This window comes from Bombina bombina, chromosome 5, assembly GCF_027579735.1.
Source record: "Bombina bombina isolate aBomBom1 chromosome 5, aBomBom1.pri, whole genome shotgun sequence".
NCBI lineage: Eukaryota > Metazoa > Chordata > Amphibia > Anura > Bombinatoridae > Bombina > Bombina bombina.
Window position 1 is genome coordinate 601,145,734 of NC_069503.1, and position 13,895 is coordinate 601,159,628.

Consider the following 13,895-nt stretch of genomic DNA (forward strand, 5'->3'; position numbering starts at 1 on the left):
GTATAAATAGTAACTTTATCTCTTACCAGTACTAAAACCTCTACGGTGTCTGGTTGGCGAAGGTATTCTGGGTCAACGCTAGGCCAGGACTGAAGAAGCACATCCTTATCCCAGTTATATTGTGTGCATAACTTGTGCTGCACATGAGACATGCCTTAAAAAAAGAAGAGAGACAAAGCAAAATCAGTATAGGTTTTCAACACATTCACATGCAATATATCTGCTGTACTTAGATATAAATGTACAAATCAGGGGTGGAAAAACATAATTTAAAGCCATACACACGTAATTACTTTCTTGAATGCCCTCCTTTATGTATTTATTTACTAGTCACAGCCTTGTGGACTAGTTGATATTCACAGCTTTGCTGCATCTGAAAGTGTGATTAGTTTACCAAGGAAATGTAACATAGTAGATGAGGTTGAAAAAAAGACTGAAGTCCATAACGAGTTCAACCTATACAAATCTAATATACTTACAAAAAAGCTCAACTTGAGCATAAATCAATACCATTAAAAGATGACCCATTTAACACAAGCAATCATATCCCTGAATTCTGTTTCTAGCTAGAAATGTATCCAAACCATTTTTAAATGTATCTAAGGTATTGGCATTCACTACCTCCTTTGGTAATGAGTTCCACATTTTTATTGCTATTACAGTGAAAAAACGTTTCCATTGCAGGAGATTAAATCTCCTTTCATCCATCCTTAAATTGTGATATGTAGTAGCTAGATTTAATCCAACTCAGAAATTCTGTTTTCTGTCAGGAAATATTGAGACAACTATATCCACTTATGTAGTACAGGATTACATTTCACTGAAATGAAACATAAGCTACAATTATTTTGGATATATCCCATTAGCTTTTTGTAGTTCTAGCACACTGTAACATGTTTTTTTTACATTCAATAGTTTATTTTACTCCTCATCATTCCCATTAAATAGTTTGTTCCACATGCATCTGTATAAAGTATATTACCTTTCCACAACTCTGAGGCCAGGTGTGGTGTCATAGGAGAAATCATAATGCAGAGGCTAGCCAAGGCATCTTCATATTCCGAGCTGTGTAGAACAACCATTGGTGATGCATTCTATACAAAACAAAGGAAAATAATACTGTGACGATGGATGACTTGTAGCCATAGATTTACTTACACGCTCCATATTACCTCATAAGCAAAAAACAAGAGGGCGACCCCTAGTGCAGATCAATGATGAACCAGTGGTGAAAATCTGTTAGTACTGACGAATGGATACTCACAAGATGAATTGCACCCTGAAGTGCAAATATGGCATACTAGGAATATTATAGTGTCCTAGTGCACAAATCCAACCCAAAAGAGGCACTGTCGTGATGACAAATGGACTTTAAGTATATGAGATGGAAAAAGCGTGGTTAACGCTTAGAAACGCGTAGCAATTTTACAACAGATATCATTGTTGATCTGTGTATGTTCATTTTTTATCTTTTTATTAAATATTTTTATATCGATACTGGAGTTCTCTTTATCTTTTCCACCATCCTGATGTCCATCTCATATACTTAAAGTCCATTTGTCATCACGACAGTGCCTCTTTTGGGTTGGATTTGTGCACTAGGACACTATAATATTCCTAGTATGCCATATTTGCACTTCAGGGTGCAATTCATCTTGTGAGTATCCATTCGTCAGTACTAACAGATTTTCACCACTGGTTCATCATTGATCTGCACTAGGGGTCGCCCTCTTGTTTTTTGCTCTTGATTTTCAGAATACAGATATCCCTTCTGCATTTGGGAGGAGCAGCCCTCTAAGCATAGTGCACAGTCAGCTGGGACACTGTGAAGTTCCCAGATCGCTCATCTAGGCATTACCTTTGCCTTTCCACATTGTGAGTATGCTTACTTTTGCATTATCTCCCATTTAAAAATTGGCTACACTAGGAGGCGCCCTTCTCTTTTCTTTCTATATTACCTCATAGCCTACAGCTGTCACAAAATACATAAATATATTTTCATATTGATATTGAATTTAGGAAATGTGTAATTTTTTTATGCCTGGCCTGTTTATGAATTCATGATAGTGAATAAACATTTATCCATTAAAAAACATAATTTATGCTTACCTGATAAATTTATTTCTCTTGTGGTGTATCCAGTCCACGGATCATCCATTACTTATGGGATATTAACTCCTCCCCAACAGGAAGTGCAAGAGGATTCACCCAGCAGAGCTGCTATATAGCTCCTCCCCTAACTGCCATTACCAGTCATTCGACCGAAAACATGCAGAGAAAGGAAAACCATAGGGTGCAGTGGTGACTGTAGTTTAATGGAAAAATTACCTGCCTTAAAGTGACAGGGCGGGCCGTGGACTGGATACACCACAAGAGAAATAAATTTATCAGGTAAGCATAAATTATGTTTTCTCTTGTTAAGTGTATCCAGTCCACGGATCATCCATTACTTATGGGATACCAATACCAAAGCTAAAGTACACGGATGACGGGAGGGACAGGCAGGCTCTTTATACGGAAGGAACCACTGCCTGAAGAACCTTTCTCCCAAAAACAGCCTCCGAAGAAGCAAAAGTGTCAAATTTGTAAAATTTGGAAAAAGTATGAAGAGAAGACCAAGTTGCAGCCTTGCAAATCTGTTCAACAGAATCCTCATTCTTAAAGGCCCAAGTGGAAGCCACAGCTCTAGTAGAATGTGCTGTAATTCTTTCAGGAGGCTGCTGTCCAGCAGTCTCATAGGCTAACCGTATTATGCTACGAAGCCAAAAGGAGAGAGAGGTAGCCGAAGCTTTTTGACCTCTCCTCTGACCAGAATAAACGACAAACAGGGAAGACGTTTGTCGAAAATCCTTAGTTGCCTGTAGATAAAATTTCAGGGCACGGACTACATCTAGATTGTGTAGCAGACGTTCCTTTTTCGAAGAAGGATTAGGACACAAAGATGGAACCACAATCTCTTGATTGATATTCCTGTTAGTGACCACCTTAGGTAGGAACCCAGGTTTAGTACGCAGAACTACCTTGTCTGAATGAAAAATCAGATAAGGAGAATCACAATGTAAGGCAGATAACTCAGAGACTCTTCGAGCCGAGGAAATCGCCATTAAAAACAGAACTTTCCAAGATAACAACTTGATATCAATGGAATGAAGGGGTTCAAACGGAACCCCCTGTAAAACATTAAGAACTAAGTTCAAACTCCATGGTGGAGCAACAGTTTTAAACACAGGCTTGATCCTAGCTAAAGCCTGACAAAAAGCTTGAACGTCCGGAACTTCTGACAGACGTTTGTGTAAAAGAATGGACAGAGCTGAAATCTGTCCCTTTAAGGAACTAGCGGATAAACCCTTTTCTAAACCTTCTTGTAGAAAAGACAATATCCTCGGAATCCTAACCTTACTCCATGAGTAACTCTTGGATTCGCACCAATATAAGTATTTGCGCCATATCTTATGGTAAATCTTTCTGGTAACAGGCTTCCTAGCCTGTATTAAGGTATCAATAACTGACTCAGAAAAACCACGTTTTGATAAAATCAAGCGTTCAATTTCCAAGCAGTCAGCTTCAGAGAAATTAGATTTTGATGTTTGAAGGGACCCTGGATCAGAAGGTCCTGTTTCAGAGGTAGCGACCAAGGTGGACAGGATGACATGTCCACTAGATCTGCATACCAAGTCCTGCGTGGCCATGCAGGCACTATTAGAATCACTGATGCTCTCTCCTGTTTGATTCTGGCAATCAATCGAGGAAGCATCGGGAAGGGTGGAAACACATAAGCCATCCCGAAGGTCCAAGGTGCTGTCAAAGCATCTATCAGAACCGCTCCCAAATCCCTGGATCTGGACCCGTAACGAGGAAGCTTGGCGTTCTGTCGAGACGCCATGAGATCTATCTCTGGTTTGCCCCAACGTCGAAGTATTTGGGCAAAGACCTCCGGATGAAGTTCCCACTCCCCTGGATGAAAAGTCTGACGACTTAAGAAATCCGCCTCCCAGTTCTCCACTCCCGGGATGTGGATTGCTGACAGGTGGCAAGAGTGAGACTCTGCCCAGCGAATTATCTTTGATACTTCCATCATTGCTAGGGAGCTTCTTGTCCCTCCCTGATGGTTGATGTAAGCTACAGTCGTGATGTTGTCCGACTGAAACCTGATGAACCCCCGAGTTGTTAACTGGGGCCAAGCCAGAAGGGCATTGAGAACTGCTCTCAATTCCAGAATGTTTATTGGTAGGAGACTCTCCTCCTGATTCCATTGTCCCTGAGCCTTCAGAGAATTCCAGACAGCGCCCCAACCTAGTAGGCTGGCGTCTGTTGTTACAATTGTCCAGTCCGGCCTGCTGAATGGCATCACCCTGGACAGATGTGGCCGAGAAAGCCACCATAGAAGAGAATTTCTGGTCTCTTGATCCAGATTCAGAGTAGGGGACAAGTCTGAGTAATCCCCATTCCACTGACTTAGCATGCACAATTGCAGCGGTCTGAGATGTAGGCGTGCAAAGGGTACTATGTCCATTGCTGCTACCATTAAGCCGATCACCTCCATGCATTGAGCTACTGACGGGTGTTGAATGGAATGAAGGACACGGCATGCATTTTGAAGCTTTGTTAACCTGTCTTCTGTCAGGTAAATCTTCATTTCTACAGAATCTATAAGAGTCCCCAAGAAGGGAACTCTTGTGAGTGGAAAGAGAGAACTCTTCTTTTCGTTCACCTTCCATCCATGCGACCTTAGAAATGCCAGTACTAACTCTGTATGAGACTTGGCAGTTTGAAAGCTTGAAGCTTGTATCAGAATGTCGTCTAGGTACGGAGCTACCGCAATTCCTCGCGGTCCTAGTACCGCCAGAAGAGCACCCAGAACCTTTGTGAAGATTCTCGGAGCCGTAGCCAATCCGAATGGAAGAGCTACAAACTGGTAATGCCTGTCTAGAAAGGCAAACCTTAGATACCGGTAATGATCTTTGTGAATCGGTATGTGAAGGTAAGCATCCTTTAAATCCACTGTGGTCATGTACTGACCCTTTTGGATCATGGGTAAAATTGTCCGAATAGTTTCCATTTTGAACGATGGAACTCTTAGGAATTTGTTTAGGATCTTTAAATCCAAGATTGGCCTGAAAGTTCCCTCTTTTTTGGGAACCACAAACAGATTTGAGTAAAACCCTTGTCCTTGTTCCGACCGCGGAACCGGATGGATCACTCCCATTAATAAAAGATCTTGTACGCAGCGTAGAAACGCCTCTTTCTTTATTTGGTTTGTTGACAACCTTGACAGATCAAATCTCCCTCTTGGGGGAGAGAATTTGAAGTCTAGAAGGTATCCCTGAGATATGATCTCTAACGCCCAGGGATCCTGGACATCTCTTGCCCAAGCCTGGGCGAAGAGAGAAAGTCTGCCCCCCACTAGATCCGTTCCCGGATCGGGGGCCCTCGATTCATGCTGTCTTAGGGGCAGCAGCAGGTTTCCTGGCCTGCTTGCCCTTGTTCCAGGACTGGTTAGGTCTCCAGCCTTGTCTGTAGCGAGCAACAGCTCCTTCCTGTTTTGGTGCAGAGGAAGTTGATGCTGCTCCTGCTTTGAAATTCCGAAAGGAACGAAAATTAGACTGTCTAGCCTTAGGTTTGGCTCTGTCTTGAGGCAGGGCATGGCCTTTACCTCCTGTAATGTCAGCGATAATTTCTTTCAACCCGGGCCCGAATAAGGTCTGCCCTTTGAAAGGTATATTAAGCAATTTAGATTTAGAAGTAACGTCAGCTGACCAGGATTTTAGCCACAGTGCTCTGCGTGCCTGAATGGCGAATCCGGAATTCTTAGCCGTAAGTTTAGTTAAATGTACTACGGCATCTGAAATAAATGAGTTAGCTAACTTAAGGGCTTTAAGCTTGTGTGTAATCTCATCTAATGGAGCTGATTCAAGTGTCTCTTCCAGAGACTCAAACCAAAATGCTGCTGCAGCCGTGACAGGCGCAATGCATGCAAGAGGTTGCAATATAAAACCTTGTTGAACAAACATTTTCTTAAGGTAACCCTCTAACTTTTTATCCATTGGATCTGAAAAGGCACAGCTATCCTCCACCGGGATAGTGGTACGCTTAGCTAAAGTAGAAACTGCTCCCTCCACCTTAGGGACCGTTTGCCATAAGTCCCGTGTGGTGGCGTCTATTGGAAACATCTTTCTAAATATCGGAGGGGGTGAGAACGGCACACCGGGTCTATCCCACTCCTTAGTAACAATTTCAGTAAGTCTCTTAGGTATAGGAAAAACGTCAGTACTCGCCGGTACCGCAAAATATTTATCCAACCTACACATTTTCTCTGGTATTGCAACTGTGTTACAATCATTCAGAGCCGCTAACACCTCCCCTAGTAATACACAGAGGTTTTCCAGCTTAAATTTAAAATTTGAAATATCTGAATCCAGTTTGTTTGGATCAGAACCGTCACCCGCAGAATGAAGCTCTCCGTCCTCATGTTCTGCAAATTGTGACGCAGTGTCTGACATGGCCCTAATATTATCAGCGCACTCTGTTCTCACCCCAGAGTGATCACGCTTACCTCTTAGTTCTGGTAATTTAGCCAAAACTTCAGTCATAACAGTAGCCATATCCTGTAATGTGATTTGTAATGGCCGCCCAGATGTACTCGGCGCTACAATATCACGCACCTCCCGAGCGAGAGATGCAGGTACTGACACTTTGGCTTTAGCACATATAGCACAGATATCTTCCTCTGAATCAGACATGTTTAACACACTAGCAAATAAACTAGCAACTTGGAAATACTTTTCAATTAATTTACTATAATATGAAAACGTACTGTGCCTATAAGAAGCACAGAAAAAGATATGACAGTTGAAAATTAATAAACTGAAAAGTTATAGCATCAAATCTTTGTAAAAAACACAATTTTAGCAAAGGATTGCTCCCATTAGCAAAGGATAACTAACCCTGATAGCAGAAAAAAAAAAAAAAAAAAAAATACAGAAATAAACGTTTTTTTATCACAGTCAACTACAATCTCACAGCTCTGCTGTGAGTGATTACCTCCCTCAAAACAAGTTTTGAAGACCCCTGAGTTCTGTAGAGATGAACCGGATCATGCAGGGAAGACAATAAACTTCTGACTGAATTTTTTGATGCGTAGCAAAAGCGCCAAAAAAGGCCCCTCCCCCTCACACATAACAGTGAGAGAGATCAGTAAACTCTCTCATTATAATGGCCTCTTATGACAGGTCAACTGACAGGGCCGGATTGGGCCGCTGTGATACCGGGAAAAATCCTGGTGGGCCGGCAGGGGCAGCTGCGGTGTGTGGGCCGGAAGGGGCAGCAATAGGATGGTTGTGAGGGACGTGCGCGCTCACAAAGTGTGCACACTGGCAATTGTGTCACTGGGGGGCGTGGACCGCATGATGCTGGGCCGGAGATAGGACAGCACAAACGTGCGCAATGACACTGTAGCGGTAGTGGAAAAAAATAGTGCCCAAAACATTTTTTCACCCAGTACCTCAGAAAATTAAACGATTTTACATGCCAGCAAAAAACGTTTAACATTAATAAATTGAGTGTTATTAAAAAGCCTGTTGCTAGTCCCTGCAAATTAGGCTAAAGTTTTATGCATACAGTATAATTCCAGTGAAGTGCCATTCCCCAGAATACTGAAGTGTAAAATATACATACATGACAGCCTGATACCAGTTGCTGCTACTGCATTTAAGGCTGAGTTTACATTATATCGGTATGGCAGAATTTTCTCATCAATTCCATTGTCAGAAAATAATAAGCTGCTACATACCTCTTTGCAGATTAATCTGCCCGCTGTCCCCTGATCTGAAGTTTACCTCTCCTCAGATGGCCGATAAACAGCAATATGATCTTAACTACTCCGGCTAAAATCATAGAAAAACTCAGGTAGATTCTTCTTCAAATTCTACCAGAGAAGGAATAACACACTCCGGTGCTATTATAAAATAACAAACTTTTGATTGAAGGTATGAAACTAAGTATAATCACCACAGTCCTCTCACACATCCTATCTATTCGTTGGGTGCAAGAGAATGACTGGTAATGGCAGTTAGGGGAGGAGCTATATAGCAGCTCTGCTGGGTGAATCCTCTTGCACTTCCTGTTGGGGAGGAGTTAATATCCCATAAGTAATGGATGATCCGTGGACTGGATACACTTAACAAGAGAAATTAGGACATTCCGATTTATACAAATCCATTGACAGATGGGTAACCCAGTTGTTATGTCGTGTCGTGAAGAACCACGATACTGTTGCTGGGTCAGATTCCATCTGTAAAGAAGATGTAGATCTCCAATAAAAACACATTGTAAGTGTTGTATTAGACTAAGGCAGGAAAATAGACAAAAAAAGATTTGTTGGTTTCTTTTTTTCTTAATTAAAAAAGCAAAGCAAATATATATTATTTTGATATGACAGCGACTTATTCACACATCCCAATTATCAACACAATTACCAATGCGAATGGACAGAAATTTAGGTTATTAAATAATGAGGATATAGAATAAGAAAGAAAGAAAAAAAAAAGTTAATGAAATAGGTAGAAAATAATCTAATCTTTAATAGACCGCTTTAGAATAAATAGTTATGAGTAACAGACTTTGAATTTAAATGACTAAATACAGTATTTAGAGGGGTGTTAAAAATATAAGAAAATATATTTTAACAATAATAGACTTCTGGGAAAAGCACTTCTAGACCTTTGCATGGGTTAAACACACAGTAAAAGTGCTCTTTGGGACTCACAGCACTGCAAGTCCCAAAGAGAAAACACCACTGATCCAATCAGCAATGCTAGTTCCACATTCTAGTCGTGCGACTACCGCTGATGATTGCCTCAGTTGCGTTTTCCACTTGGGACCAGCAGCATTCTGCGACTTTCCGAGTGACACTTCTACTGTGTGTTTAACCCAATTGCAGAGGTTAAACACACAGTAGTCTAAGGTTGACAGCCTTACAATTACATGCTCTAAAACATAAGAGAATGTATTTTTTTCTCTCTCATTATAATGGCCTCTTATGACAGGTCAACTGACAGGGCCGGATTGGGCCGCTGTGATACCGGGAAAAATCCTGGTGGGCCGGCAGGGGCAGCTGCGGTGTGTGGGCCGGAAGGGGCAGCAATAGGATGGTTGTGAGGGACGTGCGCGCTCACAAAGTGTGCACACTGGCAATTGTGTCACTGGGGGGCGTGGACCGCATGATGCTGGGCCGGAGATAGGACAGCACAAACGTGCGCAATGACACTGTAGCGGTAGTGTACCCACCAGTCAGGTATACAGGCCAATCCAGCCACAACAGAAGTCGGAATAGAAAGAAGGCAGCACTCCATGAATCCGGGAGTAAAAACAATCCTTCAATAGCGTAAGTTAAAAGTTACAACACTCAAAGTGCAAACATGGTTCAGACAGGAATGGAGGGGGAGGAGCCTCACCCTCCGTTCCTGTCTGAACCATGTTTGCACTTTAATAGCATAAGATAAAAGTTACAACACTCAAAGGATTGTTTTTACTCCCGGATTCATGGAGTGCTGCCTTCTTTCTATTCTAAATAATACTAAGCTGCAGCTGCAGACAATGCTTAAAAGCCTTTGCACCCTACTTTTAAAGGAGAGGGAGGCACATTGATTTATTTTAGATAGTACATTAATGAATATGTAATTGAGCCGGAGGGGGCGGGGCTGAACTGGATGGGCGGGGCTGGGCCATACAAATTTCCAGGGCTGGTCTGATTTCCCAGTCCGGCCCTGTCAACTGAACCCACTAGGTTGCAGACAATCACACTGAGATCTGGTGATTGCCTGCCCCACTGCAAGCAGGGGAGATTTTCAATCAATGGAAACGAGAAACAATCATTTGAAAAAGGAGATTTCCCATTTTTGTGCATTTCTGAAAACATCTGCAAAAAAAACAAAAAATATATAATTTGTTGGTTACCACAGAGAAATAGTCCTGAAACTGATGTTTAAAAGCAATGAGTGCAAAAGAGTGAAAATGGTTTTCGCACAATATTGTAAAATAGTTCAATTAAAGGGTTAAAAATATGTATTCCTAATCCTTTTTTCCCCCCACTATCAGTCATAATTATGTGCAACACCCTCAGATGAGGGCTGTGAAACTCCTTGTTTCCTCACACTATGGTTGAGTCACTGCTTTAAACTAAATGTTTTTTTTATAATTGAGGGCATGCAACTGCTGCTATATTGTGCTCTAAACACACGCATTCTCCTGAGCCTTCCTACCTGCTTTTCAAAATAGGGTACAAACAAAATAAATTTAATAATATAAGTAAACAGAAACATTTTTTCTTTCTTTTTAAACAAACGTATGTCCTATCTAAATGACAATTTTTTTAAAAAAAATTATGGGTTTCATGAGTAAAGAACTTATCTTCAAAATTCAAAAACATAGCCTATCTATAAGCAATGACAGTTACAGAGTTAAAGTACAGAAAAAACAGGCAAAATATATTAAAATACACTGCAAAGTTTCAATATTTTCTCTCTTCTACCTAAAAAAAATGTATCAAAATGTATCCCAGCTCTTTGTTTTTTGAAAAAAAAAAACAGATCAATTTTTTTTCTGAAGAAACTCTTTCCTGGCAGCCAATAATCAGTAGAGTCCTATGACTCAACTGCACATAATCAGGCACTTCCTGTTAGTTTATCCTTAAATTCAAACAGCTGTTACTTAATTTTTTCTACAAAAATATTTTAAATATATTAAACTCCTGCTCTTTCATATACATTATAGAAAACAAAAACGAGTCATGCGTCCCTTTAACCCTTTAATGACCAGAGCACTTTTCCATTTTCTGTCCGTTTGGGACCAAGGCTATTTTTACATTTCTGCAGTGTTTGTGTTTAGCTGTAATTTTTCTCTTACTCATTTACTGTACCCACACATATTATATACCGTTTTTCTCGCCATTAAATGGACTTTCTAAAGATACCATTATTTTCATCATGTCTTATAATTTACTATAAATTTTTTTATAAAATATGAGGAAAAAATGGAAAAAAACACACTTTTTCTAACTTTGACCCCCAAAATCTGTTACATATCTACTACCACCAAAAAACACCCATGCTAAAAAGTTTCTAAATTTTGTCCTGAGTTTAGAAATACCCAATGTTTACATCTTCTTTGCTTTTTTTGTAAGTTATAGGGCCATAAATACAAGTAGCACTTTGCTATTTCCAAACCATTATTTTTTCAAAACTAGCGCTAGTTACATTAGAACACTAATATCTTTAGGAATCTCTTAATATCCATTAACATGTAAATATTTTTTTTAGAAGACATCCCAAAGTATTGATCTAGGCCAATTTTGGTATATTTCATGCCACCATTTCACCGTCAAATGCGATCAAATACAAAAAATCGTTCACTTTTTCACAAATTTTTTCACAAACTTTTGGTTTCTCACTGAAATTATTTACAAACAGCTTGTGCAATTATGCCATAAATGGTTGTAAATACTTCTCTGGGATCCCCTTTGTTCAGAAATAGCAGACATATATGACTTTGGCGTTGCTTTTTGGTAATTAGAATGCTGCTAAATGGCGCTGCGCATCACACGTGTATTATGGCTAGCAGTGAAGGGGTTAATTAGGAAGCTTGTAGGGAGCTTGCATGGTTAATTTTAGCTTTAGTGTAGTGTAGTAGACAACCCAAAGTATTGATCTAGGCCCATTTTGGTAATATTTCATGCCACCATTTCACCGTAAATGCGATTAAATAAAAAAAAAAACGTTAAATTTTTCACAATTTTAGGTTTCTCACTGAAATCATTTACAAACAGCTTGTGCAATTATGGCACAAATGGTTGTAAATGCTTCTCTGGGATCCCCTTTGTTCAGAAATAGCAGACATATATGGCTTTGGCGTTGCTTTTTGTTAATTAGAAGGCCACTAAATGCTGATGCACATCACACGTGTATTATGGCTAGCAGTGAAGGGGTTAATTATGTAGCTTGTAGGGAGCTTGCAGGGTTAATTTTAGCTTTAGTGTAGAGCTCAGCCTCCCACCTGAAACATCAGACCCCCTGATCCCTCCCAAACAGCTCTCTTCCCTCCCCCACCCCACAATTGTCCCCGCCATCTTAAGTACTGGCAGAAACTCTGCCAGTACTAAAATAAAAGGTATATTTGGTTTTTTTTTTTAGGTTTTTTTTTAGCATATTTACATATGCTGCTTTGTAGTATCCCCCTTAGCCCCCAACCTCACTGATCCCACACCAAACAGCTCTCTAACCCTCCCCCTCTGCCTTAGCGGGCGCCATCTTGGGTACTGGCAGCTGTCTGCCAGTACCCAGTTTAGTAAAAAAAGGAATCTTTTTTTTCTAAAAAAAAAACCTTTTCTGTAGTGTAGCTTCCCCCCCCCCCCACCAACCTCCCACAAGTTGCAGATCACTTAGAAACTGTATTGAACATTTTTGTTTTCTTATTTATTAGAGCTATTTTCAGATTTTTTTTCTGTAGTGTAGCGGTTCCCTCCCGCTCCCGCCCCGTGCACGCGCCCGCCCGCCGCCCCCCGTGCACGCGCGCGCTCACATGCGCGCCCCCGTCGCTCCCGCCCCCGATCCCGCCCCCCTGCACATTACACCGCGCATCGATGGCCGCCCACCCGCCTCCCAAGTTCGCTCCCACCCACTAACGATACCGGCCATCGATGTCCGGTGCAGAGAGGGCCACAGAGTGGCTCTCTCTGCATCGGATGTCCATTTAAGGTTATTGCAGGATGCCTCCATATCGAGGCATCACTGCAATAACCGGAAAGCAGCTGGAAGCGATCAGGATCGCTTCCAGCTGCTTTCCACACCGAGGACGTGCAGGGTACGTCCTCAGGCGTTAACTGCCTTTTTTTTGAGGACGTACCCTGCACGTCCTCGGTCGTTAAGGGGTTAAAGGGACACTGAACCCAATTTTTTTCGTCTGTGATTTAGATAGAGCATGCAATTTTAAGCAACTTTCTAATTTACTCCTATCATCAACTTTTTTTCGTTCTCTTGCTATCTTTATTTGAAAGAGAAGGCATCTAAGCTTTTTTTCTTGGTTCAGACCTCTGGACAGCACTTTTTGATTGGTGGATGAATTTATCCACCAATCAGCAAGGACAACCCAGGTTGTTCACCAAAAATGGGCTGGCATCTAAACTTACATTCTTGCATTTCAAAAAAAGATACCAAGAGAATATAGAAAATTTGATTATAGGAGTAAATTAGAAAGTTGTTTAAAATTTCAAGCTCTATCTGAATCATGAAAGAAAAAATGTGGGTTCAGTGTCCCTTTAATCAATTCATTTTGATTTTTTTTTAATTTCAGTACATAACACATGCAAGATACACAAGGGGGTGCTATCACCCCAATGCTGAACTCACAAAATGAAGTACATTTGACTAAGTTAAAAAAAAAAATGTTTTAATTAACAATGAGCAGGGGTGTCAATGGAAAAAAAAAGGAAAATATAATTAAAACAGCTCTTGTGTTTTCAATTTTCACAGCGGAAAGGTTTTCTATAGAAACTAGGAGATCTGTGCAACGTGAGAATGAAAAAAAAAATAAGAGTTACGTCATGTACTGGTCAGGCACTTTAGTTAATTCATTTTCATAAAGCACTTACAAATACATAATAGAGTTTAGAAGCACATAAAAACTTTATTATCTAAAGTGCATTGCCTAAGGCTCAGACAGTGAATCCAAGCAAATTGATAAATTAGCTATAGTAGCTAAATACAGTCTAGTCAATAGACAGGTTATTGCATTCAAATGCATACAATATATGTGTTTTTTATATACATCATGTCACCATGTTAGCAACAAGATGAATTTATGGTAAGGCTGATAATTACCATGGCAAAAACCATTAGTACAGT

At 40.6% G+C, this 13,895-nt stretch overlaps 1 protein-coding gene across 4 annotated transcripts in view; it reads right to left on the bottom strand.

Annotated features, from left to right (window-relative positions):
• The window catches only part of LARS2 (leucyl-tRNA synthetase 2, mitochondrial), a 515,565-nt gene that overhangs the window by 19,412 nt on the left and 482,258 nt on the right, over nucleotides 1-13,895 (bottom strand). For 3 of the 4 annotated variants that reach the window (XR_008402566.1, XM_053714561.1, XM_053714560.1), the window contains 2 exons: nucleotides 983-1,094; nucleotides 27-154 (listed from right to left, as the gene is read on the bottom strand). Coding sequence is in view for 3 of the 4 variants with exons in the window: in XM_053714561.1 (XP_053570536.1) it covers nucleotides 27-154; nucleotides 983-1,094 (240 nt within the window). In the remaining variant the exon portion in view is untranslated. Of the gene's footprint in view, nucleotides 1-26; nucleotides 155-982; nucleotides 1,095-8,168; nucleotides 8,291-13,895 lie in introns of those variants that run through there. The other variant, XM_053714562.1, reaches the window with a different exon arrangement.